The sequence below is a fragment of the Rattus norvegicus genome, chromosome 4, assembly GCF_036323735.1.
Source record: "Rattus norvegicus strain BN/NHsdMcwi chromosome 4, GRCr8, whole genome shotgun sequence".
NCBI lineage: Eukaryota > Metazoa > Chordata > Mammalia > Rodentia > Muridae > Rattus > Rattus norvegicus.
This window is the reverse complement of record NC_086022.1, coordinates 159,654,837-159,681,992: the sequence shown is the minus strand read 5'-3', so window position 1 is coordinate 159,681,992 and position 27,156 is coordinate 159,654,837. Positions and strand designations below refer to the sequence as shown.

The following is a 27,156-nucleotide window of genomic DNA, read 5'->3' as shown; positions in this document are numbered from 1 at the left end:
TCCCCTCTTCCAAAAGAATCCCCAAGCTCCACTTTTTTTGGCTGTGGGTCTCTATAAAACTATTTTTTTTTTTTTTGGTTCTTTTTTTCGGAGCTGGGGACCGAACCCAGGGCCTTGCGCTTCCTAGGTAAGCGCTCTACCACTGAGCTAAATCCCCAGCCCCAAAACTATTTTTAAAAAGAGATAGGAATTATATAAACTTGGACATGGCCTCTAAATATGATTAAACAGAAACTTGAAGCTGGACACAAAGACTCATGCATATAATCTTGTCACTCTGGAGGCAGAGGCAGGAGGATGGCTCCCAGCTTGAGCCTGAACTGCAGAGAGAGAGAGACTATATAGTTTTTTAAATCATTTTTTATTATCTCATGTTTTACATGCAACTATGTGTTCATGTGCACGCCTGATTTCCGTGGAGAGCCCAGAAACTAGAGCTCGCCAGCCATAAGTCACCACGTGTGACCTGGGAATTAACCTGGGTCCTCTGGAAGAACAGCCCTGGAAGATGGCTCTTATCTGCTGAGTCATCGCTCCAGTCCCAAGACTGTTTCCAAAAACCAAAGCAAAACAAAAGATGCAAGAAAAATTTCCCCGACTACCTTTCTGTAATCTTCAGACTTCCCATTTAATTTTTATTTAAACATAAATTTAAAAACTTGTGGTGTAAGCCTTAGATCCAGCAGTAAGGCAGATCTCTGTGAGTTCAAGGCTGGTCTACATACTAAGTTCCGGGAATGCCAGGGCTTCAGAGAGAAAACCCTGTCTAAAAAAAGAAAAGAAAAGAAAAAGAAAAATGTCACAGTGAAACCTATTACTTTTATAATTAATATCTTTTGTAATTAATATATACTAACAAAAACAAAATGCAGGCAGAGGCCAGAGAGTGAATCCAGGTATGGTTCACTATACAGTAAGCACTGGGTATATTCAAGACCCCAGCACTAGGCCACATGTCTCTTAGAGAAGCCCACACTCATGCCTTCAAGTGTTTTACTTCATCTGAGCACCTCTCTCATAGCCCTGGTGCTTCAACCTGTTTTAAAATCTTTATTAAACGACATTTTTTTCTTAAAACAAAAAAAGCAAGCATGGTGGCACACACCTGAAATCCCAGCATTAGGAGGTGCAGACAGGAGGTCCTGAATACAAATTTAGCCCCAGCTACGTAATAAGTTCCAGGCCAGTCTGAGTTATATGAGACCTTGTATCTAGAAAGCAAATTAAAAATAAAACCACACATGATGACCAAGACTCACTTCTCTTCTGATCAGTTTTTGTACCTTCAGAGGAAATTCTGGTGTATACCCCAAATTCAGCTTTATACCCCATGTGTACTCTCACAGGACATTTGATATTTCTATTAAAAATATCTCAGCACTCAGGAGACAGAGGCACAAACCAGCCTGTTTTAGCTTAAGCTCCAGGCCAGAATTATTTAGCGGGACCGAGCCCCTCCCAACTCCCTCAATTTTTTTTAAATGAGAAGGTGCTCAGGTGCTTTGATTGCCTAGCACATAGGCAATCCCGGCTGTGACCTTTAACACTTCATAAAACTGGGCGTGGCTCAAGGTCATCCCCCACAATGCTGCTCTACTCGAGAGAATGAGAAATGCTGTTCTACCCAGAGAAGTTCCCTAACTTATTCAGAGGACGGCAGTACAAAGTGTAATTTCACTTTCCCACTTCAATTTGGTGTGGCAGGGTCTTTGGAAACAACAGCTACATTTCCAGGGGCTGAGGAAGGTAGTGGCAGAGCACTTCCTTTGAATGAGCAAGCCCCTGGGTTTCATCTCCAAGATTACCAAAAAAAAAAAAAAAAAAAAAAAGAAAAGGAAAAAAAATCTTTAAAAACATACATGAACAGCCAGTGTCTGAAAGTGCCAGCAATAAACAATTCTAACTGTTAGAAAGGTCAAAAGGATACGTGGGCTGTAAAGAAGTCACCTTAGGGGTTGGGGATTTAGCTCCGTGGTTCAGTCCCCAGCTCCAAAAAAAAAAAAAAAAAAAAAAAAGAAGTCACCTTAACAGAAAACCATGTAACTAGGGGTGAGACAGACTTCAGTGTGCATGCATGAGTGAGTAAATGTAGCACTATGCATGTCAGGTTCCAAAGAGGCCCCGCTTTATTACAGAGAGCACGAAAAGCTCTTTCCCTACTGGGCTAAGTCCTGTTCCCCTTCTCGGGGTGATAAATGTGTCTCTCCAGTTCTGTCCTATCTGTACTTTCCATGTCGGTTAAAGTGTTTGTAGAGATAGCTGATCCGTTTGTTAAGGTTGTGCAGGTCCTCAGTGAACATTCTGTTTCCCACCATTTTCTTCTTTCGGATACAACGCTGCAATTCATTTCCTCTCCAGCCTCGAAGCCATACTGGGCCCTTGATCAGTTCTTTTGGATGCTTTTCGAAATCCCCTGTAATGTGACAGAATATACTAGTTTCAAGAGAAGAGAAGGCAGCCTAGACCACCTAGGCCTTCAACCCAGTTTCAGCTCCCTAAGCAGAACTACTTACAGATAAGGCACACTAGCATAATACTGTCTTTATAATACTTGCTCTTCAAAGAGTTCAATTCCCAGATTTTTTTAATCTTATTAAAAAAAAGGACTTTGCATAAAAATCTTATTAAAAAAATAAAGACTTTGCAGCCAGAATGTCTGTGTTCAAATACTGACACTACTATTTACTAGCTTTGGCACTCAGAACAGTGCACTACTGTGTAAGTAAGACTACCAGACTATTCACTATTCTCTGTAACTCAGACTGACTGGTCTTGCCTGCCATCGTCTTGTTTCCTGAGTAACGAGTTTGTGCCACCAAGCTTGCCCTGGGCACATTACTATTCTCTACACAAATCAAAACAAAATAGTTAGCTAGGACAGCATACTAATCCTTCTGAAACTAGGAATCAAGTCTTACCCAGGATTCCAATGTTGTCGTATACACCAAACAGAGCTCTCTTCTCATTCCAGCGATCAATCACTCTGGGAGGTGGAAGAGTAAGCCTTACGCGGGCCAATAGTGGAACGCCTAGGGATGGAAAGGAGAAGAATGGATCGGCACTGCCTATTAACAGGCAGTTAGCGAGCCGTCCTACCTACACACATTAGCCACGTACCCAGAGAGAAGCTTCTGCATGCCGAGAGCATCGAGCCCCATAGTCTCCGACTTGCCGCCCAAGGGACACTCCCTGCCATTACTCTAGGCTGTCCACCTCAGTAGGGACAGCAAACCAGGCGGAAAAATGGGGAGCAGGTGTGAATTTCAAAGACAAGACACAGGTTACAGTCCCAGGCGGGATTCACACAGCAGTGACAGTGAGAGACGCCATCTTGGGTCTTACCCAGGTAGCTTAGGGAGCTGAGCGGCCTTGGCCCGCACTCCCACAGGCCCCGCCCCTTAAGTTCCGGCCTGTCTGGCGCGTCCAGTCAAATGCTTCCGGTTTATCTACTGGAAGTACTGGGCTGCTGTGGTATGTTTCTTGTCGCAGAAAAGGATGCCCCCAAAATGAAATTCCGTTATAATAAGCCTCCTCCTATTTCCTTGGGCGTCCTCGACTGTGAGGAAAGTGGAGGACGGGAGCCTGGTGCTACGGCAAGGTCCCCTTGCTCCTCTCAGCAATTTTGCTGAGGCACTATATTCCCGGAGTGTACAGGGCTGGGCGTCACATGGCTAAAATGGACTGGCTTTGGAAGCATGGCACTGCCTCCCGGCCTGCAGAGAAATAACAGGTCACCATTCTTTTTTTTTTTTTTTCCGGAGCTGGGGACTGAACCCAGGGCCTTGCGCTTCCTAGGCAAGCGCTCTACTACTGAGCTAAATCCCCAACCCTCAGGTCACCATGCTTAGCCGACTACCGCAGAGATGCCGGAGAAGGCATACAGACCCGGGGCCACACCCTCGCCTGTTTGCCCCGCCTCCGGTGCTGTGATTGGTCGACTCCTCCAGCCTCCATCGCGATTGGCCTCCCGGCAGCCGTTGAGGTTTGAACTCGGAGTTGCGGACTCTGCGGGCGCGACGCCTGACTCTGAGGCGGGCCTCTGCCTCAGCCTGCTGAGGATTGGCTGGTTTCTCCGCCAGCTTGAAAACCTTCTCGCTGTTTGGCGCGTATTGTTCTCTAGTGTTTTCTTCCTTCCTTTTCAGCGGGGGATCTCCAGTTGAAGAAGCGGCGGGTGAGGGGTGTCGGAGGTGTTCAGGTGAGGTGTGGCAGTGCTAGGAAGCGGGGAGGGAAAGGTTGAGAAAATCAGGTCCAGGAGGTGACTCAGCCTTTGCCAGAGTGCGGTCGGGAGCGACGACTGGTAGGGATGCCCTTGGGATCCAGTGCGGCTGTGAGTCTGACAGATCAGAATCGGGATGTGTGACACGCGCAAAATAGCGTAACCTTACTACCCAGTCTGTAGATTTGGTTGTTTCGTTATGCACCCCGTGAGACTGAGTTTAGGAAGTTATGCAATCCGGCATAGTAGAAGTTAATGTTCTTCCATTCTGCAGGCTGGAACCCTAATCCTGAGTGGAACATTTTCTAAGGATCTTTTCATTTTAAAATGGAAGTAATAAGGCTGTCTGCACGGATTGTCACTTAATAGTTCATTAATGTTTTTTGGTGGTGGTAGTGTTGTTGTTGAGATGTAGTCCTGGCAGCCCCACTACAGCCCTGGCTGGCCTCAAAGTCAGCTGTCCTCCTGCCTCAGCCTTCCAAATGTGCTCTTTACTAGTTTTTAACCCTTGATTCATTTGATTCCCTAGAGTAACACCATTTTACAGATGAGAACTCAATGACTTAGTGTCAGAATAATAAGAATTAGATTCTCATCTAGAGTTGCTTTTATAGCTGTGGGGAGGGTTTACGGGGGAGGGTGTTTTATGACAAGGTCTCTTGCAGCCCAGACCATGTAGCAGAGACTGGCCTTGAACTCCATCCTACTAATCCCCATGTACTTGAACTATAAATATAAGCACGTGCTACTTTGTGTGGCTCTGATCTTATATTTTACAAGATGACTCATATAGCTCGTTATAAGACTGAAAAATATTTGAAAAACATTTATATATTGAAAGTTGGAAAAATAACTCAACCTGAGCCTGGGGTAGACTCAATAGAAATGTTTTTGTCACATAATAAAAAGATAATCCGCTCTTAGATTTACACCATGATGACTTTTTTGCTGTTTGGTTTCTAGGTAAACCAGTGGGAGAAAGATGTCTCCCCACAACTTTGAGTTCCACCTGCCCTTATCTCCAGAGGAGCTGCTGAAAAGTAGAGGTGTGAATCAGTATGTTGTTCAGGAGGTACTACCCATCAAGCATCTTCCAACCCAGCTTAGAGGTAAGATGCCATGGTTACCATGGTTATCATTGACCTTCAAAAGACAACCCCTGGGGTTGGGGATTTAGCTCAGTGGTAGAGCGCTTGCCTAGCAAGCACAAGGCCCTGGGTTCGGTCCTCAGCTCCGGAAGAAAAAAAAAAAAAGGAAAAAAAAAAAAAGACAACCCCATGTAATGATGTTATCCTTTCTGTTCTATAGCACTGGGACACTGCATCGGAGCCAGAAATAGCTTTCTTAGTGCCTGCTTTTTGTTGTTGTTGGGGTTTTGTTTGTTTGTTTTGTAGCACTACATGGAAATCATGACATAAAACGTACTGGGCCATCTTCCCTGAATTATTCAAGAAACAGTCTTGGTTAACCTAGTTACTTTTTGACAGAAAGGTTTTGTATTTTTACCTCTTACCATGTGTCAATGTAAAGTCCTGGTAATTGTGGGCTAGGGGTTGGAGAGGTGGCTTAGGGGTTAAGGGCACTTAACCAGTGCAGAGGACCCAGGTTGGAGTCCCAGCACTCACAAGGCAGCTCACTACTGTCTATAACATGTGCATGAGGTGCATAGAAAGATAGAGAAACAGACAGTCAGATAATACATGTGTGTGCGCGCACAATACAGAACAAAACACCAGTACACATAAAATAAACGCATGAAGTTTAGAAGCACTGTGGGCAGTGATAGAGTTTGACTTGCCTTTTCTTAGAGAAAACTTTAGAATCTAGATTATGTTTCCAAGATGTGCAGTAAAGCAGAAACGTAAGCTGCAACAGCACACAAAACATAGTTGCTTGTCACTTAAGTGTGTGCTGTGGAGAGATGTTGTGAGAGGCCTGTTGCTAGGTGACCGTTGTTATGGAAACATCCTTATAGAGTTGTTATGGAAACATCAGGATAGAGTATGTGTGTACCTGCTTTGAAGACGGCACAGCTTACCACATGCTTAATGTTAGGCGCGTATGTTACAGCCTACCCCTTCGAGGGCTACGGTGAATAAAATAACATGGGATTGAGTCAAGCGCAAGAGAAGCACTGGATGTAGCTCAGCTGGTGCCATGCTTACCTAGTGTGCACAAACTGAGGCATTTTAGTTTTCAATCCTCCTGCCTCAGCCTCTTTTAGTATCTGGGAGCAACAGTGAATCTGTCTAGTACATAGCTCTTAGATTTTTACAATCCCTTCTCCCATAAAATGAGCCCGAATGTACCAAGAACCATTGATTCCAGAGCTGGGCCATGAAAATAGAAGGTAACCCTGGGCCGTCATGTGGTGTGAGGAAGTGATGCTCATTTCTGGGACACATGTACCTAGGTTGAAATGAGATGTGACTGGAAGAAGCACAACCCTTGAAACATTCCATATTTTTTGTTGGTTTGTGGGTTTGTTTTTTTTTTTCCTTTTCTTTTTTTGGAGCTGGGGACCGAACCCAGGGCCTTGCAAGCGCTCTACCACTGAGCAAAATCCCCAACCCCGGTTTGTGTTTTGATTGTTTGGATAGTTGGTTTAGAGGTTTTTGGGGTGTTTGTTTGTTTGTTTGTTTGTTTGTTTTGAGACAGGGTTCCTTCATGTATCTCTGGCTGTCTAGGAACTCACTCTGTAGACCAGGCCTCGAACTCACAGAGGTCCACCTGCCTCTGCCTCCTGAGTACTGGGATTAAAGGTGTGTACCACCCCCCCATGAAACATTCTATATTTTTATGAGAGAAATGTGAATGTGACTAAAGTGATGGTATTTGTGTATGAAAATGTAACGAGCCAGGTGTGGTGGTACATGCCTTTAGTGCCAGCTTGGAAAGCAAGAGGCAGACAGACCTCTGTGGGTTCAAGGCCTGCCTGATAGACATAGTTAAGGCTTGTCCTAACCCTTCCCATCCAAAGAAAATGTAACAGAGCCTACTTTATACAATGAGTTATAAAAACTTCGAAAGTAAGAAAGAACTAAAAGGAAGGGACCAGAGGGGAAGCACTTGGAGAGCACAAGGCCAGGTGGAAGAGTGCCCTATGACCAAGTATGGGCGACTTGAGCAAGAAGACAGTAGCATCAGCCCCAAACACACAGTAAAAGAAGGTTTGCAGGAGCCTGTTCTAATACAAGTAAACAATTTAATAAATAATTAAAAGGGAAAGAGACACCTGTCTTTTGAGGTAGGGCAGAGCAACCCTAAGGGACATTTAGGGTCTTGTATATGATCGCCTCAGCTCCCCTCCCTTCCCCTCCTTTTTTTGAGGTGGTCTCACTGCATGACCCGGCCTCTGCCTCCTTGATGCTGGGATTAAAGGAACACAGCACCACGCCCACCCAGCCCTCAACCCATTCTAATGCAGGTTTCATATTAATGGGTGTAGAAACTGTAATGGGAACCGAAAACAACAATCTTGGAAATACCACAGCAATATCTGTGTCTACAGGTGCTTGCCTTATCAACAATGTGACTGAAGCAAGAGAGTAGCATAATTTCAAACTTACTTTTCCACAAGCTATTTTCACAGGTCATTTAACAGGACACCTTCTAAGTCCTGCGTCATCCGGTGATTTTATTATTGTGTAAGCGTCCTAGAGTAGATGGCTGCTGTGTCTCTGACCTTGTCATGTGTGCAGTCCTTTGTTGACTGAAGTGTAGGAAGCGGTTGTGTAAAGAAAAAGTATTGCAGTGGAGAAATGCCGAGTGCTCAGTTAGTGTCAGTGCTAAGGTGTTGTCTCTTCGCTTGATTTGTGGTTTTGATTTTGTTTGTCTCTCTGTGGTAGCAACTCTTAGCTGGCCTCCTGAGTTACTGAGGCTGTAGCTCTGACCCACATCACACTCATGCGCCTTTTGATATAATGGATGAGAAGGATGGAAGCTTCACTTCTGTGGTCCTCTTGGTAAAACTGTATAAGTGGTGTACAATCAGGAGAAAACAGTAAGCAAATATAAATTGAGGGATGTTCTAGGAATAACCAGAACTTTAAAAAAAAAAAAAAAGCCACAATAATGAAAAGCAAAGAGTTAGGAAACATGTTGACTAAGTGTCTTCTGGACAAAAATAGGATTTACCAAGAAGTCCTATCTTTCCTCTGAATTAAACAGCATCCTTCCTTTTCCAGCATTTCAGTCTGCCTTCCGAGCTCAGGGGCCCCTGGCCATACTGGACCACTTCGATACAATCTACAGCATTATACAGTAAGTGAAATCCACGGCTGGTGCTTTACGAGAACTGGTGGCTGTTTCTCTGATTTTTGCATGTGAGTTTTGAAATTCCAAATTATAGATTCACTGATAATTGGTTCTGGGTGCTGACCTCCATAGTGAGCGTTTATCCAGCTCGCCGCCATAGCCGTATTTATTTGACAGTTTCCGGAGTATTTTCACACGTTAGATTTCTTAGAGCTGATCTTTGAGAATGGGCTCTGCAGGCTCCTGTCTCACTCCCACACTTTCTTTCCCTCATAGTCACTTTCGAAGTATAGAACCTGGCCTCAAGGAAGACACCCTGGAATTCCTGATGAAAGGTGTCTGGGGTCTGGGGGCAGGGGCTGGAAGGTGTTGGTTATGTTTAGCAGTTCCTACATTTTCTCAGCCATGTGATGATATCAAGGCTGTTGTGATTCAGTTGGTTTGGCTAAGTCCAGGGACCTCTGACCTATTTTGGTCTGTAATCTTGGTGGTCGATACAAAGTAATGTGCGTTCACTGTAAGGGCGGACCAACAAAAATTTTCCTACTTTTTGAACCACCTCACTCCATCCAGTTGGGGTGATTCTCTAGCTGCCAGGGAGGAATTGTGGTAACTGGAATGAAAGTAGGAATAGGTTATATTCGAGATGCCAGGGTTGGGAGTCTCAAAGGACTTAGCTGCGTCATGGCCACTGAGAGATGACACACAGATCTTTGGTAATCTGATGGCTACAAGGGCTAAGTGTTTGACAGTTGGGGTATGTGAAGAAAGCCAATGAGACCAACTCCCAGATTCTGCCCCTCACAGTGGTATCCTGCCACTCCCAGGAACTGTCATCCATCCTGGATGACGCAGCTTTGAGTGGATCAGATAGAAGCGCCCACCTAAATGCCCTCAAAATGAACTGCTATGCCCTGATACGCCTCTTGGAGTCCTTTGAGAATATGACCAGCCAGACAGGCCTCATTGACCTGGACATTGGTGGGAAGGTAATTGGAAATTCCTGGCCCAGTTTATATGAGGGGTAAAGAAATTGATGGGGAAGAAACCAGCATGTTTATTGTTCTTGCTTGGGGTTTAGGAGGGAGCTCTCAAGGACCAGATCTCCTCTCCTGACAAGTAGTTCTTGTGCATTCTAAAACTTATAATCCTCTTTGGTACTGCCTGACCTTGCCTTGATACTGGAGAGTGTGGGCACAGAGACGAGATGACCGGTACTCTCTTTGACTGATCCCTGTCCTCACTTTAGGGTAAGAAAGCCCGGGCCAAAACAGCTCTTGGCTTTGTCTGGGAGGAAGAGAGGCAACCAGTCCTTGAGCTTTTAACACAGCTGCTCCAGCTGGACATTCGTCACTTGTGGAGCCACTCGGTAATTGAAGAGGAATTTGTCAGGTGGGTAGTTAGGATGGCTGCAGATGATCTTGAGCCATGCACAATGAGATTCTGATGCTAGGTATGCCTTTTAAATACTTCATCCCTTAATTCTATTTGTAGTAATACAAAGAAGTGTGTATTACATACATACATACATACATACATACATACATACATACATACATACATAGTGAATGGAATGTGTATTTCTCTCACTTGTCCCCTCTCCCCTTTGTCTCACCGTGAAGCCCTGTTTGACCTGGAAGTCTATGTAGACCAAACTGTGTTTGAACTCGCAGAAGTTCCCTTGCCTTTGCCTCCCCAAGTACTGACATTAAATACATGTGTCACCACAATGAAATGTTCATTGTTAATACCCATATATTCATGGAAATGTGTTTACTAAGAATCCCTAGGGTGAAGCTTGTGCGTAGAGCACAGCTTTAATCCTAGCACTTGGGAAGCAGAGGAGAGCCAATCCTTAAGAGTTTGAGGCTAGCCTGATCAACATGGAGACCTCTGGGCCATCCAAGGCTGTGTAGTTGTTTGAGGCTAGCCTGATCAACATGGAGACCTCTGGGCCATCCAAGGCTGTGTAGATGTTTGAGGCTAGCCTGATCAACATGGAGACCTCTGGGCCATCCAAGGCTGTGTAGTTGTGAGGCTTGGTCTCCAAATAAAGAATGGTTGGGGAGGTAGCTGTCAGTGAAGCGCTTACTGTGCAATCATGAGGTTAAGTTTAATCCTCCACATTCACGTCAAGACCAAACATGGCACAGTGTTGAGGAGGTAGAGACAGGCAGATCGCTGGGATTCATGGCAGTCATCCCCGGGTCTCAGTGAGAGGCCCTGTCTCAAAAAATAAGGCAAACAGCTTCTGAGAAATGAAACCCAAGCTTGACCTCTAGCTTCCACATGCACTGATAGGAACACACACACAGCAATGCAAAAGTAAATGGCCAGTTAGCTACAGCAGACGTAATTTAAAAGTCTGTAAAGGGCCTGGAGAGATGGCTCAGCGGTTAAGAGCACTGACTGCTCTTCCAGAGTCCCTGAGTTCAAATCCCAACAACCACATGGTGACTCACAACATCAGTAATGAGATCTGATGCCCTCTTCTGGTGCGTCTGAAGACAGAGACAGTGTACTTATATATAATAAATAAATAAATCTTTAAAAAAAGAAAAAGTCTGTAAAGACTGAACGGACCATTTTTAACAATGAGAAGTCTTTACTAACCTTGCCTTACCATCTTGATCTTATATTCTGGTTTCTTGTTGGCATGGTAACTGGCTGCAATTTACTAAATCCTGAAGAAAAGAATCTTTGGTATAGAAGGGAGTTAGACTGAAAGAGCGGAGCACTAGAAACCTTGATATGGACCTAGTAGGGACAAGTGAGGAATGGCAGCTGCCTGGTGTCTGGCTCCAGACAGCTCGTTCCTTCACATCGATCCTTTTTTGTTTAGTTTGGTTACTGGCTGTTGCTACCGCCTGTTGGAGAATCCCACCATTAGCCACCAGAAGAACCGCTCCACCAAGGAGGCCATAGCACACCTGCTTGGGGTGGCCTTGGTCCGCTACAACCATATGCTCAGTAAGTTGCCTTCCACCTCCCTCCCGTGCCCTGCCTGTGGTTCTCCCTGAGTGTTTAACGTTTGGCTTCTCAGGTGCGACCGTGAAGATCATCCAGATGCTACAGCACTTTGAGCACCTGCCCTCTGTCCTGGTGGCAGCTGTGACTCTGTGGGCAACGGATTACGGAATGAAGAGCATAGTGGGAGAGATCGTAAGGTGACTCCTCGGAGCATCTGTGTTCCTTGGGGGGATGAGTGTGGGGGGAATAAAGAAAGGTTAGAGGTCCTTTCTCCATGTGATGTTGGGTTCCTTCAGCCCAGAAACTTGTGTCAGCTTCTCTTTTTGGGAACTCAGTAATTGAGCTTTCTTGCTATATTCGTGTTTTCTCCCCTTATAGAGAGATTGGACAGAAGTGTCCACAGGAGATGAGTCGAGACACAGCAGGGGCAAAGGGCTTTGCTGCTTTCCTCACTGAGCTGGCAGAGCGAATCCCAGCTGCCCTGATGTCCAGCATGTGCATGTTGCTAGATCATCTGGATGGAGAGGTAATCTGCCTGGCATCTCAGATTTGTCTGGGGCTTTAGTGGTGCAATCACTTTCTCTCTTCATTTTAATGCAGTTCTGGGAATCAACCTAGGGATTTATACATGTTAATAATAAGCACATGCTCCAAAACTTGAAAAATTTGTTTCCTTTAAACTTTTAATAAGTTTATGTGTCCTGAGTGTCTATAAGTCTGGGCAGAGGAAAAGGGCACACTGACACTCAGGGTTGTCCTTTGAATTCCATAAGTGCCCCAAAGTGCAAACATGCTCCCACACAAACATGTATCAAACATGTATACAGAAAAGAATAAGAAAGAAGAGGAGCTTTCTATGTAGCCTTTGCTGGCTCCCAAGTTCCAGAATTGTAGCTATGCTACCCTGCCTAATGAAGGTTCACATCCATCATCTATCTCTCTCTCCCTTCCCTTCTCCCTTTGCAGTGTCTTGAATAACCTAGGCTTGCCTCGAACTTACTGTGGAGCCAAGGCTGGACTTCAATTTCTAACTCTACTTCTCAAGCTCGAACTATAGCCTTCTGTTTTTCTTTTTTCTTTTCTTTTCTTTCCTTTCCTTTTCTTTTTTTTTTTAATGCGAACCCATACCTCAATTTTAGGTTTTTTGAGGGTGGAAGTGTACACTGGGATCTGAGACCCAGAGGGGCTGAGAGGAAGGAGGATCCCAGCTGAGGCGATAAAGCAAGATAGTCCCCAAAGTAGAGTTTTACATAAAGAAGACAAGGTTGTCTAGATTGATCACTGAGGCATTCCTATGGGAAGCTTAGGAGCCCTGTTATGATTGGTATTTTTGGTTTTGTGCAGCAGTTCTGGTGGACAAGGCAGCCACCCCACAGTCTGTCTGATGGGAATGACTTAGCTTTGGTTCCCACTCCATCCACTCCTTGGCCTTTTGTTCCCGTCTGGCTAGCCTCCTTTCTCAACCAATCTGTGCTGTTCTTCTCACTGCTCTTTCCTGGATGCTTACCTAGCCTCTCCAGGGGCTCCTAGGGAAATGTCAAATGATAATCTACTCATTGGTCTAATTTTCTTTAACTTGTTGTGTACAACTGTTCTCTGGCTCTTGGCCGAGGCAGGGGGAGAGATCCCCTGCCCTACTGTCTACCGGATTACATAATGGACTTCTTGGCACCGAGGCCGATTTCTGCTCTGTGTCTCAGGAGGAAGAAAGAAAGCACGTGCTTATTCATAAGGCTCAAACATTTTGTGGTTCATATAAAGAATAAGAAGAGATGTTTCTCAAATGCACAGTGATAAATAGACCTGATTTTGGTTTTTAATTATGTTATTTGCTAGGCATGGTGGCACTCATCTTAATCCTAGCACCCAGAATGCAGAGGCAGGTGGATCTGAGTTTAAGGCTAGCCTGCTCTTCATCCTGTAGACAGACAGTGTCTCAGAAGCAAAACAGGGGCTGGGGATTTAGCTCAGTGGTAGAGCGCTTACCTAGGAAGCACAAGGCCCTGGGTTCGGTCCCCAGCTCCGAAAAAAAGAACCAAAAAAAAAAAAAAAGAAGCAAAACAATTATATATTCATTTACTTTGTATGTATGTGTATATGATACGTACAGATATGTGGAAACTAGCTCTCTCCCTTCACTGGTCCTGGGAATCAAACTCAGATCACCAGGCTTGGTGAGCACTCCACCTGCTGAGCCATCTTGAAATACTCCCAAGTAGAGATCGTGGGTGTAAAGTTCTATACTGTGAAACTGTATTTTATATGTGTAATTACTAGGATATTGTCTGAGGGACTGATGAGATGGCTCTGTGGTTAAACTCACTTGTTCTTTCAGGGGAGCTAACCCAGCACCCAATTCTAGATCATCTGCTGTCCTCTTCTGAATGGTCGACAGATCAGTATCCAAAGTCCACAGTTCACACTGACACTGTGTTCACTGAGTACAAGGCACACATGTAGTACACAGATATATCCACAAGCTGAACACAAATACACATAAAATAAGCTTATTAATTATCCATGATTACCCCTAGGCTGTGTGTGTGAAATATTTGAAACAGATAAATTTTGCATTTAGATTTAGTTTCCATCCCTAAGATAATATGTATATACTGGTGTACAGAATTCAAAATACTGTGTTCCAAGCATTTCAGACTAGGAATCCCCACCCTTTAGTTATTTTCTTCTGACATCTGACCAAACAAAGATGCTAGGTCTTCTTTGATCTTGGAGACGAAGACCTAGGCAGTTGACCAGAAAAGTCACAGCTTAGCATAAGCCATCCTAACCTTGACTCCTTGACTAAGAGCAGAAGAGTTTAGGGAATAAATGCATTTATGGAAGTGGAGAGATGTGCTCTAATGTCCCTCTCTCCCCCTTCCTCCCTCCCTCCCTCAGAATTATATGATGCGCAATGCTGTGTTAGCAGCTATGGCCGAGATGATACTCCAGGTTCTAAATGGTGACCAATTAGAAGAATCGGCCCGAGAAACCAGAGATCAGTTCTTGGACATCTTGCAAGCTCATGGGCATGATGTGAACTCCTTTGTTCGAAGCCGTGTTTTACAACTCTTTACCCGAATTGTCCAACAAAAGGTGAACAGTGTTCTCTGTGCTAAAACTCTTAAGAGTTGGGGTTGGGGATTTAGCTCAGTGGTAGAGTGCTTGCTTAGCAAGCGCAAGGCCCTGGGTTCGGTCCCCAGCTCCAGGGGAAAAAAAAAAGAAAGAAAGAAAGAAAAAGAAGAAAAACTCTTAAGAGTCCTCTACATACTTGCCGAGGTGAAGAGAGAATCTGGCTGAGCACTTAGGCAAGCCTGATATAGACAGTGCCTGCTGGATACCAGCAGAGGCAGGAGGCTTAATAGTTTAAAGTCATCCTCAGTCACATAGAAACTTTGAAGACAGGCTGGGCTATATGAGCCCTTGCCTCAAAAAAATTTTTCCCTTTATTTTTATTGTATGGGTATGGGTGCTTTGCCAGCTTGTGTCCATGTGGCGGCCAGAAGAAGGTATCTTACTCCCTAGGTTTGAAGTTACAGATGGTTGCTAGCCATTGTGTGGCTGCTAGGAATTGATCCCAGGCCCTCTGGAAGAGCAGCCAGTATCCTTAACCTTTAGGCATCTCTCCAGCCCCTAAAAACGTTTTGTTGTTATTGCTTTAAAAATAGATGCAGAATGTAGTAACTGCCCCAAAGAAGAGGCTAGACTTGAGATTCTTAGGACCAGTAATAAAAGTCTTCCCTCTGCAAGGACAGAGGTGTCCACTCCAGTTAGGGACTACAGTGTGGTGCTGCTCACATATTATAATCCCACAGAGAAGCTTTGAGTGAGAGCGTGGCTGAGCTTAGACTAACAGTGAGTCCAGCCTCTCTAAGTAGGGCTAGGGTTTTGTGTTGAGCTACGTGAAAGCTGTCCTCCCTGGCTGTGCCCCATAGGCTGCAGTTAATACTGCTAGATTGGAACTGATTTCCTTTCTGCTGTCTAGGCGCTCCCCCTGACCCGTTTCCAGGCAGTGGTGGCCTTAGCAGTGGGACGTCTGGCAGACAAGTCGGTGCTGGTGTGTAAAAATGCGATTCAGCTGCTGGCCAGCTTTCTAGCCAACAATCCCTTTTCCTGCAAGGTAAGGAGCCATGGTGTGTGCAGAAGAGGGGTGAAAGGGAAACAGGGATGGAGTTCTGTCACTTAGTGACACGATATGCATTCTCCCTCAACAGCTTAGTGATACCGACCTTGCTGGGCCACTGCAGAAGGAGATTCAGAAGTTACAAGAAATGAGAGCCCAGAGGCGGACTGCAGCTGCGTGTGAGTGGTCCCTGCCTGGGGAGTCTGCCTTGTTCTCTCACTGTGGTCACAGAATAAGACTCCCTCCCGTTCAGCTGCAGCACTAGACTCAGAGGAAGAATGGGAGGCCATGTTGCCAGAACTGAAGTCTACTGTGCAGCAGCTTCTGAAGCTTCCCCAAGAAGAGGCAGAGCAGCAGATTGCCGATGGAGAGACTGCGGAGGAAGTGAAAGGACGCATCCACCAACTGCTTGCCAGAGCTAGTTACAAGTACGTGAAAGAACGGGGTGCTCTGCAGATTGTGTGGATTTAGAGTTAACCTTGAGAGACTTAGGAGTCCTTAAAAATGACTTGACTTAAGTACGCTCCTGCCGGAAGTGATATTTTTACTGTAGTAATGTCTGACCAAATGCATATTCCACAGCTGGTGTTCTACTCTTTGAAATGTTTTAGAAACTACTCGGGAGTTTAGTCTATGGCACAGGCCTGTAATTCCAAGGCCCTGCATTTGGTCCCTAGTGCTTCATACAACTAAACGGACCTAGTATGATGGTATAGACCTGTAACCCAGTGCTCAGGAGGCAGAAGCCGGATGATGCTGCAAGTTTAAGGCCAGCAAGGTCTAAACAGCAAGTTTTCCTCACACCCAGGCCTTTGTAGCAAGACCTTGGCTCCAAAAGATGACAAGGGATGTCGATTGCTCGGTTGCTAGAGGGCTAGCCTCAGATACGAAGGCCTGGCTTCAATTTCCAGCACAGCATAGACCAGTTGCTGTGCCACCTGCCATCTTTCTGTTTTTCTTGCTAGACATGAAACCGAGGAGCTTGCTAAGCCTCTGCTCTGCCCTGCACACCACCCAGCCATGCCCTGTGACTTGTTTTATGGCTACTGGATGTCACTCTGGGGCAGCAGCACTTGTCTACAGTCCCAGGACTAGGGAGTCTGAAGAGGGAGGATTGGGAGTTGAAGGGAAGCCTGGGATACATAATGAGGCCATGGCCGTTTGAAGAACAGAAAAGAGCCTCATTGTGTGGCTAAGCCGTCAAAGTAACAAATTATTGAAGGTCTGATGCTTCCACACATAGCAGGATTTCACACAGATGTTGGAGTAGGGTTTTGGTTTGGTTTGGTTTGGTTTTACATGTAGTTTTGTGTTTACTTAAGGGTGGGATGTTTATGGTACAGCATATGTAAAGGTCGGAGAACAGTTTTGGGAACAGTTCCCTCCATGTGGGGGCTAGGCATTGAGCTCTCTAAGCCATTAAGTCCTATGGTAGGCACCCTTTCCTACTGAGCTCTCTGGCTAGCTCTGGGTTTGTAATTTTAAAAGCTTGTTCAAATCCTTTGAGGACCACAGTAAAGGCTTGGGGTTTGGGGTTTGACTGCCTAGTAGGAACTGCTGAGCTTTTTAAGCATGAGACATCCCTTTTCTATAGGGTACTGCATGTAGGGGCTGGATGGAGTCATTAGGTAGGGTCCCGTACAAGGGTTTCAGGGACATGGGTCTAGTGCTAAATTGGTGACAGGCTGCTGTTCTTTTAGACAGGCCATTCTTCTCACTCGAGAAGCTACCAGTCGCTTCCAGGAGTCTGAACCCTTCAGTCACACAGAGCCAGAGGAGAAGGACTTCCTGAATCTCTTGGGTGTCATCTTCAAAGGTAATCCTTTCAGTCAGCAAGCCCAGCCTTGGACTGAAGGAGGCTGGGGGAGTTGACATTTGCTCTGGAAGGGGAGCAGCTCAGTCATAGGGCGCCTTTGCAAACTAGAGAGGTCTGCGGGAATTGAGAAATGAACCACAGTGTTTTAAAACACATTGTAATCTCATACCTTCACATCGTTGAAAGAAATCTCCGAAGGGTGTTGATAGCCACTAGACTCCCAGGTACACTTGAGCAAAACTTTCCCGTACTCTCCAATTCCTAGGCCCTGAAGCTTCCACACACGAATCTCCTAGGCACACAGATCCAGGGCTAACTGGCAGTAAAGACTCTCCTAGTGTGCCTGAGCCTGAGGGGTCCCAGAGGGACGATGAGCTGCTGAAGCAGGAGATGCTGGTGCAGTACCTGCAGGATGCCTACAGCTTCTCCCAGAAGATCACAGAAGCCATTGGCGTCATCAGCAAGATGATGTATGAGAACACAACTACAGGTAGGCCGGGTGCTCTTCAGAAACAGCCCTGCCCGCTCACCTTTGTTATTGGGATAAGACCTCACTCATTTTTTTTTTTTTTTTCTTTTTTTCGGAGCTGGGGACCGAACCCAGGGCCTTGGGATTGCTAGGCAAGCGCTCTACCACTGAGCTAAATCCCCAACCCGACCTCACTCATTTTTATGTGCGTGAATGTGTACTACATGCAGGGTTGGTGCCTGTGGTGAGCAGAAGAGGGGGTCAGAGATTCTTTGCAGCTGGAATTAGAAATTGTTGTGAGCCACCATGTGGGTACTAGGAATCAAACCTGGGTCTTCTGGAAGAACAGTTCTTAAACCCTGCTCCATCATCCAGTCCCTGATGCCTGCATCATTAAAAGGCAGAGGTTGTTTATCACTGTTGACATTTATAGTTTACTTTGTTTAACAGTGTCACGAGAAGGCGTTCTAGCAGTCATTCTCAGGGACAATGACAATGACCTCTACAGCCATGTTACTGTGTTACCAAGGGTTCTATCTATGAGTATTGTGACATTTGCCAAGTAGATGGGTGATATTTGTGTCTGTTCTCAGTGGTGCAGGAGGTGATTGAGTTCTTTGTGATGGTATTCCAATTTGGGGTACCCCAGGCCCTGTTTGGGGTACGCCGCATGCTGCCTCTCATCTGGTCTAAGGAGCTTGGTGTCCGGGAAGCTGTCCTTAATGCATACCGCCAACTGTACCTCAGCCCGAAAGGGGACTCAGCCAGGTATCTGGGGTTCCTTGTCTTCGTTAACTTTTCTGAGGTCAGCTTCTCACGGGATTTCCTAGTCTTCTGAATGAGGAAGATATTCTAGGGTTGTTCTGAACTCATGGATGGGTCTATACCAGGCTCAGGGTGGACTTCTGCTGGGGTCTGCTCCGAGCACTTATTTAATCTAACAGCCTGTTTGCCAAGTTCTGATTCCCAGTCGTAGTGACCACTGATCTCTGCTGTTCCTGCAGAGCCACAGCGCAGGCCTTGATTCAGAACCTCTCGTTGCTGTTAGTAGATGCCTCCGTCGGGACCATTCAGTGTCTTGAAGAAATTGTAAGTCCCCTTGTTCCTTCTCTCATCCCACACTTACAATTAGTGGCTGTTCCTGTGCGCAGAGATCTGCTCAGCCCCACAAAGAAGTTTAATTAATTGCTTTCCCATTCCCAACTTTATTTTTATTTCCTAGTTTGTTTCCTGTTGGTTTGAGGCAGTTGTCTGACTGTGTAGCCCAGGCTTGCCTCAAACTCATAGTCCTCAGTGTTCAGACTCAGGTGTGTTTGGTTATAGTAAAAAAAAAAACAAAAAACCACAAAACATATTTAGTAAAATGTAGCACAAGTATCCACCTCCAGAATTGGTGACAGAGGTGAGCAGGATAACAGTGATGCTTAATGTGTGCCTAGCACTGTCCTTAACACCACTGGGCAACAACTCAGGAACAGTTCTTTGTGTAGCTAGGGTGGGAATCTGTGAGGGAGGCTCAGGGAGAGGGAGGGTGACTGGCTGCAGCTAGATTTGCCGCACATACACTATATAAGCTAGTGCTAGAAAAGATGTTCAGCCTCTGCTCAAGGGTAGAGGTCAGGGGCTTACCTCAACATGATGGTACAAGTCAGCATGGTATGGAAGGTCGGTCAGAGAGACAGAGACAGAATTCTGATAGGAAGTAAGGCAGTGTTCTCTGTGTTCTGACTCAAGGTCATTATTAGACAATGATCCAGTTGAGAGCATGGGCTGCAACTCAATTGTGGAGGCCACTGAATGCCTTCAAGTTAGGGGGTCCCCGGGGTTTGAATGAAGTGGCAGTGACGGCCAGACCTGACTACTGATTGCTACTTTTGTTCCTTTCTGGGGAAAGAGGACCTGGCGGTGGCAAGCGGCTTGGTATTTCCCAGGCTGGCTGCTGCTCAGGACTCCCACAGTAGTCAGGGAAGGGCTGGAGACATGTGCTGAGATGACCCGCCTGTCACACACAAGCCTGCTGGGCATACAGTGGTGAGAGGGCAGACAGGGCCTGCAGAAGCAGCTGTGGGTAGGCGACATGTGACTGACAGGCCGTCAGCATTGCTGGGAAAATGAAAAGGCAAAAGGGACAGTGGCCCTGTCACAGATACATGGACTTGTGCTCACAGTAAGAAATATTCAGCATGCAGTCAGAACTGTGCACCTCATAGAACTCAGAATGTGTGATCTTAGGAAGTGCAGCTTTGAAGAAAGCCATGAAGCAGGAAATAGAGAATGGAGCAAGAAATACTCCTCGCACTCTGTTTACATTTGAGCCTCTTCCTCTTCTACCCCCAAGTGCTAGTTCCATCCAGGTTCTCAGAGTTGTCCTGAGACAGGTAGACCAGGGGACTTTTATTCTGAAGCAGACTTACTGTTCTTCTCTCCTCAGCTTTGTGAGTTTGTGCAGAAGGATGAGATAAAGCCAGCAGTGATCCAGCTGCTGTGGGAACGGGCAACGGAGAAGGTCCCGTGCTCTCCTCTGGAGCGCTGTTCCTCTGTCATGCTTCTTGGCATGATGGCACGGTGAGGCTTGGATCCAGAAAGCAAGCAGAGTGGGGAAGGCAAGGAAAGTCTGAAAGGTCCCTTTTCCTCAGTAATGCAGTCAGCCTAGTTGAGCTGTCATGGGGTCGGCTTCCTGGGTGAAGAGGGTACCTGCCCGCCTGTCTTCTATAGTTAAAGCTCGAGGGATCCAGGAACCTGGCTCTGGGTCAGATCTTTCTGGAGTGCTTCAGAGCTGTAGACATCCCACAGCGGGTACTGATGCCTTCCTGCATTGGTGTTGTCTGCCACAGAACCCTGCCCAGGGCTGCCTTTAACTCTGCTTTCCTTTCCCTAGAGGAAAACCAGAAATTGTAGGAAGCAACTTAGACACCCTGGTGAAGGTAGGGCTGGATGAGAAGTTTCCACAGGACTACAGGCTGGCCCAGCAGGTGTGCCTCGCCATTGCCAACATCTCGGACAGGAGGAAGGTAGGTGATGTGGGGTGGCTGTGACTCAGCTGAGGGGAGTGGAGAGCTTCCTGTTGGCCTTTCTCACTCTGGCATTCTGTTCTCTTCTTCTCAGCCTTCCCTGGGTGAACGTCACCCTCCCTTCCGGCTGCCTCAGGAGCACAAGTTGTTTGAACGACTTCAGGAGATGGTCACAAAGGGTAAGCTATCCAGAGGGCCTAAAGTAGGTCTGTTTGGTTCCTTTCTCCAGAGAGATCAACTTCTCCTTTCTCTCTAGGCTTTGCACACCCAGATCCCTTCTGGATCCCATTCAAAGAGGTGGCAGTGACCCTGACTTACCAATTGGCAGAGGGGCCTGACGTGATCTGTTCCCAGATGCTGCAAGGCTGTGCAAAGCAAGCCTTGGAGAAACTTGAGAAGAATACCACTGAGGGGGACTCCAGTAAGTGGGCAGAGGCCTCAAGGATGGGGTGGGCAGCCAGCCTCTGTTGTGTTTTCCTGAAGGGTCGGGAAGTTCAGCCCACACCATCCCCTTTTGTTGAGGTTGATGATGGGTTGAGTGGCCCATGAGTAAGCAGTGGTCTGGTAGTTGAATGGGACTTGGCTCTTTCCCATCTCTCTATTTTAGAGGAAACAGCCCCTAAGCTCCCCACGTTCCTGCTGATGAACCTGCTCTCCCTGGCTGGGGATGTGGCCCTACAGCAGCTGGTCCATTTGGAACAGGCTGTGAGCGGAGAGCTGGGTCGGCGGCGAGTTCTTCGAGAGGAGCAGGAGCACAGGACCAAGGTCCCCAAGGAGAAGGTGAATGATGGCTAGGGGCACTTTTCTGGTTTCCATGACCTCAGCTCCGGACATGTCTTTCTAGGAATCTCTGTTTCTGTACTAGTAAATGAAGAATCTGCCTCTTTATTCCACTGGGGAAGGTTAGTGTCAACAAAGGTGGCACAGTCTACCCATGCTCTTCCAGCAAGGGGCGTTAGGTACATAGACTGACTGGTGTGACTTAGTGTAAGGTAGGAGCCCCAGCTGAGGAGACACTGCTTGCTTGAACACACACACAGAATACATCCCTCTTACCAGCCTGTGTTGCTGGCCTGTCACCTGGTGGGATCCTGTGTCCTCTCTGTTGGAAGTGTATTTATCTTGCAGACAGATAAGCCAGAGGCTCACAGCAGTTGGGTAAAGCCTGACTTCTGTGACCTTGACCCACTGTCAGGCTGGACAGGATTTATTTGTTTACCATTGCAAATTGGCCACAGTCAATTTGCCTTCAGTGGAAGAGGTGTAGAGACCTGGCTTGGCATCTTAAAAACTTATAAAAGGGACCTAATCATCCCTCTCTCCACTCAAGAACTCTCTCTTTATGGACATACTTGTCATCTGTGGACGGTTTTATAAACTTCATCTTCAGATCTGTTAATGTAAAATAAGTGTTATGCTAGGATAAAAAAATGATGTCTTATGGGTAGAGAGATGGCTCAGAGGTTTAGAGCACTTGAAGAGGACCTGAGTTCAGATCCCAGAGCACACTTGGTGGCTCCTAATCATCTGTAACTCCAGCTCCTGGGAAATCCAGTGTCCTCTTCTGGCCTCCATGTGCAGTGCACACATGTGGTATGATTTACATACATGCCGGGTGAAACACTCATAAAACAAAGAAAATGTTTAAAGTTTGTCTTAAAGCAGGGTGAAGTGGTACACACCTTTAACCCCAGCTCTTAAGAGACAGAGGCAGGCAGAGCTCTGAGTTTGTGGCTAGCCCGATCTACATAAAAGTCCCGTCCCCCCCACCCCCAACCCCCCCGAGCTGGGGACCGAACCCAGGGCCTTGTGCTTGCTAGGCAAGCGCTCTACCGCTGAGCTAAGCACCTAACCCCTACATAAAAGTCTTAGGAGAGACTGTAAGAGTCTGTCTCTAAGAAGAAAAACGGTCACCCAAGATCCCTGGCTTTTCTCTCTCTGCAGACCACAAGCTCTGAAACAACAATGGAGGAAGAACTGGGGCTGGTGGGGGCCACTGCTGATGACACGGAGGCGGAGCTCGTCCGGAGCATCTGTGAGAAGGAACTGTTGGATGGTAAGAAAGCCCACTGTATGCCCCTCCCCCAGGTGACACAGTCTGTCCCCAACCTGGACACGCTCTTCCATCAGGCACTCAGGTACTCGCTGCCTTTGTTCCACTGCTGCTTAAAGTCTGCAACAACCCTGGGGCATACAGCAACCCAGAGCTCTCTGCAGCTGCTTCTCTGGCCCTTGGCAAGTTCTGCATGATCAGGTAGGCCCAGGCCGCTTCGTCTCAAGGAAGATGAGGTGTCGCGCCTTCTTGCTTTCCTGACGGTCCTCACTTTGCCCTCAGTGCCCCTTTCTGCGACTCCCAGCTCCGTCTTCTGTTCACCATGCTTGAGAAGTCTTCACTGCCCACTGTGCGGTCTAACCTCATGGTTGCCACTGGGGATCTGGCTATCCGCTTCCCTAACCTGGTGGATCCCTGGACTCCCCATCTATATGCCCGGTAAGAGATCCCTGGACCACCCGAAACCCACTGAGTTCTCTCCTCTGGAGTCCACTAGTGCAGTGAGGCCCTGTCTTCCCCTGGCCTGTGGCACTGGCTTCACTATGTGCGCAGGATTCACCCTGTACAAGCAGGCACTAGATGGACGCTGGAGGCTGAAGCTTCCCTCTAGAATCTCGCCTGCAAGTCTTGCACCGACTCTGACTTCCAGCCTCCAATTCAAAACAGCCTTGACCCTCTTCTAAAACAGCACACAGTGGGACAATAGGTCCTTGTATTGGGCCTTCCTAGTGTCTGTAAGGTACAGACCAGAGCTGAACAGAGCTCGCCATCTCTGACTCGAGCTCTGTTCCTAGCCTCCGAGATCCAGCTCAGCAGGTGCGGAGGACAGCGGGGCTGGTGATGACGCACCTGATCCTGAAGGACATGGTGAAAGTGAAGGGACAGGTGAGCGAGATGGCCGTGCTGCTCATTGACCCTGTGCCTCAGATTGCTGCCTTGGCCAAGAATTTCTTCAATGAGCTCTCCCACAAGGTGAGAGGTGCACCTGGAGCTTTCTGCAGACGACACGCACAGGCCACACTTCTGCCCACCACTCCCTCACTTTCTCTCTTTGTCCTACAGGGCAATGCAATCTATAATCTCCTCCCTGATATCATCAGTCGCCTGTCAGACCCAGAGGGTGGAGTGGGGGAGGAGCCCTTCCACACCATCATGAAGTAAGACTTTAGACCTAGAGGGGTGCGTGCGTGTGTGTGTGTGTGTGTGTGTGTGTGTGTGTCCGTGTCCGTGTATGTGCATGTGCGCACATGTGCACCTCTCTCACAGAGACTTAGGAACCAAACACCTGTAATCCCAGCTCAGATGGATGGATGATGGATGGATGGATGGATGGACGGACGGATGGATGATTGATGGATGGATGGATGATGGATGGATAATGGATGGATGGATGGATGGAATACGGTGAATGAATACGAATGAACTCATGGTCTGGTTTGTGCTAGGCAAGTACTCTTGCCACTGCCTTGAGCTCCAGATGTCCATTTTAGCTGTACTTTTTCCACAAGTAACGTGACCCCCGTTTGCCTGTCTAACCTTATGAGATTGACAGGACTTCTGCATAGTTCTGAGGCTCTTGAATAGAGTGAGGGCTGCCTGTGGGGTGAGTGTGAGGTGAGCACTTAGGAGCAGTCACTAGATGGCAGCGTTCTTTGCATTCTCAAGAAAGGAAAGGAGACTAGAGGGCCGGCAAGGCCATGGTAAAGAGCTCTCTTCTAAAGCAGGACAGAAAAGGCCAGCCTGGGGTTGAGGTGGTGGATTCTGTGCAGGAGCTGAGACAAGGGGTGTCCTGGCCAGTCATACACTCTCTCCTCACAGGCAGCTCCTCTCCTACATCACCAAGGACAAGCAGACTGAGAGCTTGGTAGAGAAACTGTGTCAGCGGTTCCGCACAGCCCGGTATGCTGCCATTTGGGGATAGAAAAGTCTCTGGTGGCACCTCTGGGACCAAACAGACTGTAGGGGGAGGATGTGTGTGTTTCACAAAGTCCCTCCCTCCCTTGTGCAGAACTGAGCGTCAGTACCGGGATCTGGCCTACTGTGTGTCCCAGCTGCCCCTCACAGAGCGAGGCCTCCACAAAATGCTGGACAACTTTGACTGCTTTGGCGATAAGCTGATAGATGAGTCTGTCTTCAGTGCTTTCTTGTCAATTGTGGGCAAACTGCGTCGTGGGGCCAAGCCTGAGGGCAAGGTGAGTGGACCCGGATCACTGGCCCTGTTGGGTTCCGGTGTAGGAAACGGAATCCGCTCTCCCTAAGTGCTCAGAGATCCCTGTCTGGACTTGCTAGCCTCACTACAGCCGTGCAACCGAAGTGACTTAAGGCCAGACCTTTTTTTTTTTTTTTTTCTGAGCTGGGGACCGAACCCAGGGCCTTGCGCTTGCTAGGCAAGTGCTCTACCACTGAGCTAAATCCCCAACCCCAGGCCAGACCTTTTTTAAAGGCCATTCGTTTCCTCTTTTATTTATTTTTTAGTGTGCACTGGTATTTTGCCTATGTTTATGTCTGTGAAGGAGCCCAGTGCCCTGGAGTTGGAGCCACAGACAGTTGTGGGTGCTGAGAACTAAACACAGGTCTTAACCACTATGCCGCCCCCCCCCCCCCCAGCCTCAGTAAAGGCCATTTTCTACTTGCGATAGGGTCTTGCTATGTAGACCCAGCTGGCCTCAAACTAACAGAGATTCCCCTGCCTCTGTCTCCAGTGTGCTGGTAGTAAAGGTGTACCCCCATGTTCGGCACTAGACTGCTTCTTTAGAGTGGTCTCATGTTTAAAGTAACACTGAGTTCCCATCTGCCTGTCCCACACCCTCATGGCCTCTACCCCATCACCTTATCCTCGGTACGTGATCCTACAATCTACATTGACTGGGATGAAGGAATGAGATTGACAGATCAGCATCCAAAGTCCACTCACTGAATCCAGTGGCACATTCTTGCCACTAGTGTCATACTGGGCATTTTCAGGACTGTGAGGTCACCTCACTCCCCACCCTGTGGTGGTATCAGTCAGTTGGAATCACAGTTTCAGAGTTTGTTTCTTTAACTTGCTGTATCTTTCATGGCTGCTTTTTAAATAGGGAGATAATGCTTCCGACCCCGTCTTTACCTTTTTCTCCAGGCTGTAATAGATGAATTTGAGCAGAAGCTTCGTGCCTGTCACACCAGAGGCATGGATGGAATAGAGGAGCTTGAAACTGGCCAAGGAGGCAGCCAGCGGGCCCTGTCTGCCAAGAAACCCTCCGCCGGTGTGAGAGGCAAGCCCACGCTGGGCCCCACAGGCAGTCCCCTCTTTTCTTTTTTTTCCTTTGTGGTTTGTTTTTGGTTTTGAAATCATGTCCCTCTGCATATTCCAGTCTCAAGGCAACAGCCTCTGACTTCTGTAGACTCAGACAATGACTTTGTCACACCTAAGCCTCGACGTACCAAACCCCGTCGTCCACAAACTCAGCAACGCAAGTCCCAGAGGAAAGCCAAAGTTGTCTTCTCAAGTGACGAGTCCAGTGAAGATGGTAAGATACACCCTCCCAACAGGACAACTGCTTGTGTGGGGTCTCCAGCCGGGCTTGCCTGGCTGTGGATTCATTCTCCCTGGCAGTGTCTTCCCCACTGTGCAGCTGCTGGGCTGACTTTCACTCTGTGTGTGTGTTTGTGGTGTGTGTCCAGATCCGTTTTGCCCCATCTTTATGACTCAGCGTTTGTTCCTATAATTCTTTGAATAGAACTTTCAGCGGAGATGACCGAAGAAGAGACACCCAAGAAAACCACCCCCATCCGCAGAGCATCTGCGCAAAGACACAGGTCCTAGGAGCTGCCTTTGCCTATTCCCATCCCTGCTGTGCAGGGTATCTTACTGAATGATCGAGAATTCAACGCCCCCCCCCCCCTTGGAAAATACTTGTTGCCTCCTTGTTTTTAACATGTAAATGGTCTTTTCGAGCAAGGCCTTTCTCTTAGAGCCCCTGACTGCTACTTTCCAAGATCCAATCACCATGTTTTCTAGTGAATAAATGTTTTTATATACTTTTAAGCATTCTGGCCGGCTGGTCTGTTCCATTATTAGGCAGCAGATAGCAGTCCAGAGAGAGAACCCCAGGCATCCTGAGCCATCTCTGGACCTTCATGGACCCTGTGGTGCTTCATCTTTGCACAACTGCTGAGATTTGCTGTAGAGAGTTCTGTGGTTTCTAGGTTCACATAAGCACTTCTCAGCCTGGGGGTACTTTGCACCCCAGAACACGTTT

General features: G+C 47.3%; 2 protein-coding genes and 1 non-coding gene across 10 annotated transcripts; 2 read left to right on the top strand and 1 right to left on the bottom strand.

The window, feature by feature from the left end:
• Positions 1 to 342: 342 nt before the first annotated feature.
• Mrpl51 (mitochondrial ribosomal protein L51) lies at positions 343 to 4,005 on the bottom strand. 2 transcript variants are annotated; one of them, XR_010065631.1, is made up of 4 exons: positions 3,118 to 3,381; positions 2,919 to 3,029; positions 1,106 to 2,413; positions 343 to 766 (listed from the first exon to the last, which is right to left on the bottom strand). XR_010065631.1 is itself a non-coding variant. In NM_001106621.1 (3 exons), exons 1-3 carry the CDS (start codon positions 3,194 to 3,196, stop codon positions 2,217 to 2,219), a joined length of 387 nt encoding a protein of 128 aa, NP_001100091.1. In that variant the 5' UTR covers positions 3,197 to 4,005; the 3' UTR covers positions 1,047 to 2,216. The 2 variants fall into 2 exon arrangements, 1 of the variants encoding a protein (NP_001100091.1); NM_001106621.1 differs by lacking the exon at positions 343 to 766 and having other exon boundaries at positions 1,047 to 2,413; positions 3,118 to 4,005.
• A 49-nt stretch (positions 4,006 to 4,054) lies between these two features.
• Ncapd2 (non-SMC condensin I complex, subunit D2) lies at positions 4,055 to 26,942 on the top strand. 7 transcript variants are annotated; one of them, NM_001399442.1, is given in 32 exon segments: positions 4,055 to 4,195; positions 5,180 to 5,325; positions 8,404 to 8,479; positions 8,750 to 8,808; positions 9,281 to 9,462; positions 9,723 to 9,865; positions 11,316 to 11,443; positions 11,517 to 11,640; positions 11,822 to 11,969; positions 14,342 to 14,539; positions 15,429 to 15,563; positions 15,658 to 15,745; positions 15,820 to 15,994; positions 17,267 to 17,382; positions 17,648 to 17,872; positions 18,445 to 18,619; positions 18,856 to 18,940; positions 20,283 to 20,416; positions 20,730 to 20,862; positions 20,957 to 21,041; positions 21,119 to 21,283; positions 21,470 to 21,642; positions 22,807 to 22,918; positions 22,993 to 23,116; positions 23,198 to 23,353; positions 23,710 to 23,887; positions 23,978 to 24,072; positions 24,734 to 24,814; positions 24,924 to 25,107; positions 26,034 to 26,169; positions 26,269 to 26,424; positions 26,635 to 26,942. In NM_001399442.1, coding segments are annotated over 31 exon segments (4,182 nt in total). In that variant the 5' UTR covers positions 4,055 to 4,195; positions 5,180 to 5,198; the 3' UTR covers positions 26,721 to 26,942.
• Scarna10 (small Cajal body-specific RNA 10) lies at positions 8,876 to 9,203 on the top strand. The gene has a single exon (XR_005504339.1). It is a non-coding gene; the product is annotated as a small nucleolar RNA U85 (small nucleolar RNA).
• Positions 26,943 to 27,156: the final 214 nt, after the last annotated feature.

Excerpts from the sequence above, each read along its gene's own strand:
- Mrpl51 (NM_001106621.1), bottom strand. The coding sequence starts at position 3,196 with ATGGCAGGGAGTGTCCCTTGGGCGGCAAGTCGGAGACTATGGGGCTCG. Across the intron at positions 3,030-3,117 it reads ATGCAGAAGCTTCTCTCTGG|GCGTTCCACTATTGGCCCGC; the intron begins GTACGTGGCTAA and ends TTCCATCCCTAG. Across the intron at positions 2,414-2,918 it reads CGACAACATTGGAATCCTGG|GGGATTTCGAAAAGCATCCA; the intron begins GTAAGACTTGAT and ends GTCACATTACAG.
- Ncapd2 (XM_575668.9), top strand. The coding sequence starts at position 5,199 with ATGTCTCCCCACAACTTTGAGTTCCACCTGCCCTTATCTCCAGAGGAG. Across the intron at positions 9,866-11,315 it reads ATTGAAGAGGAATTTGTCAG|TTTGGTTACTGGCTGTTGCT; the intron begins GTGGGTAGTTAG and ends TTTTTTGTTTAG. Across the intron at positions 20,417-20,729 it reads CTTCTTGGCATGATGGCACG|AGGAAAACCAGAAATTGTAG; the intron begins GTGAGGCTTGGA and ends TCCTTTCCCTAG.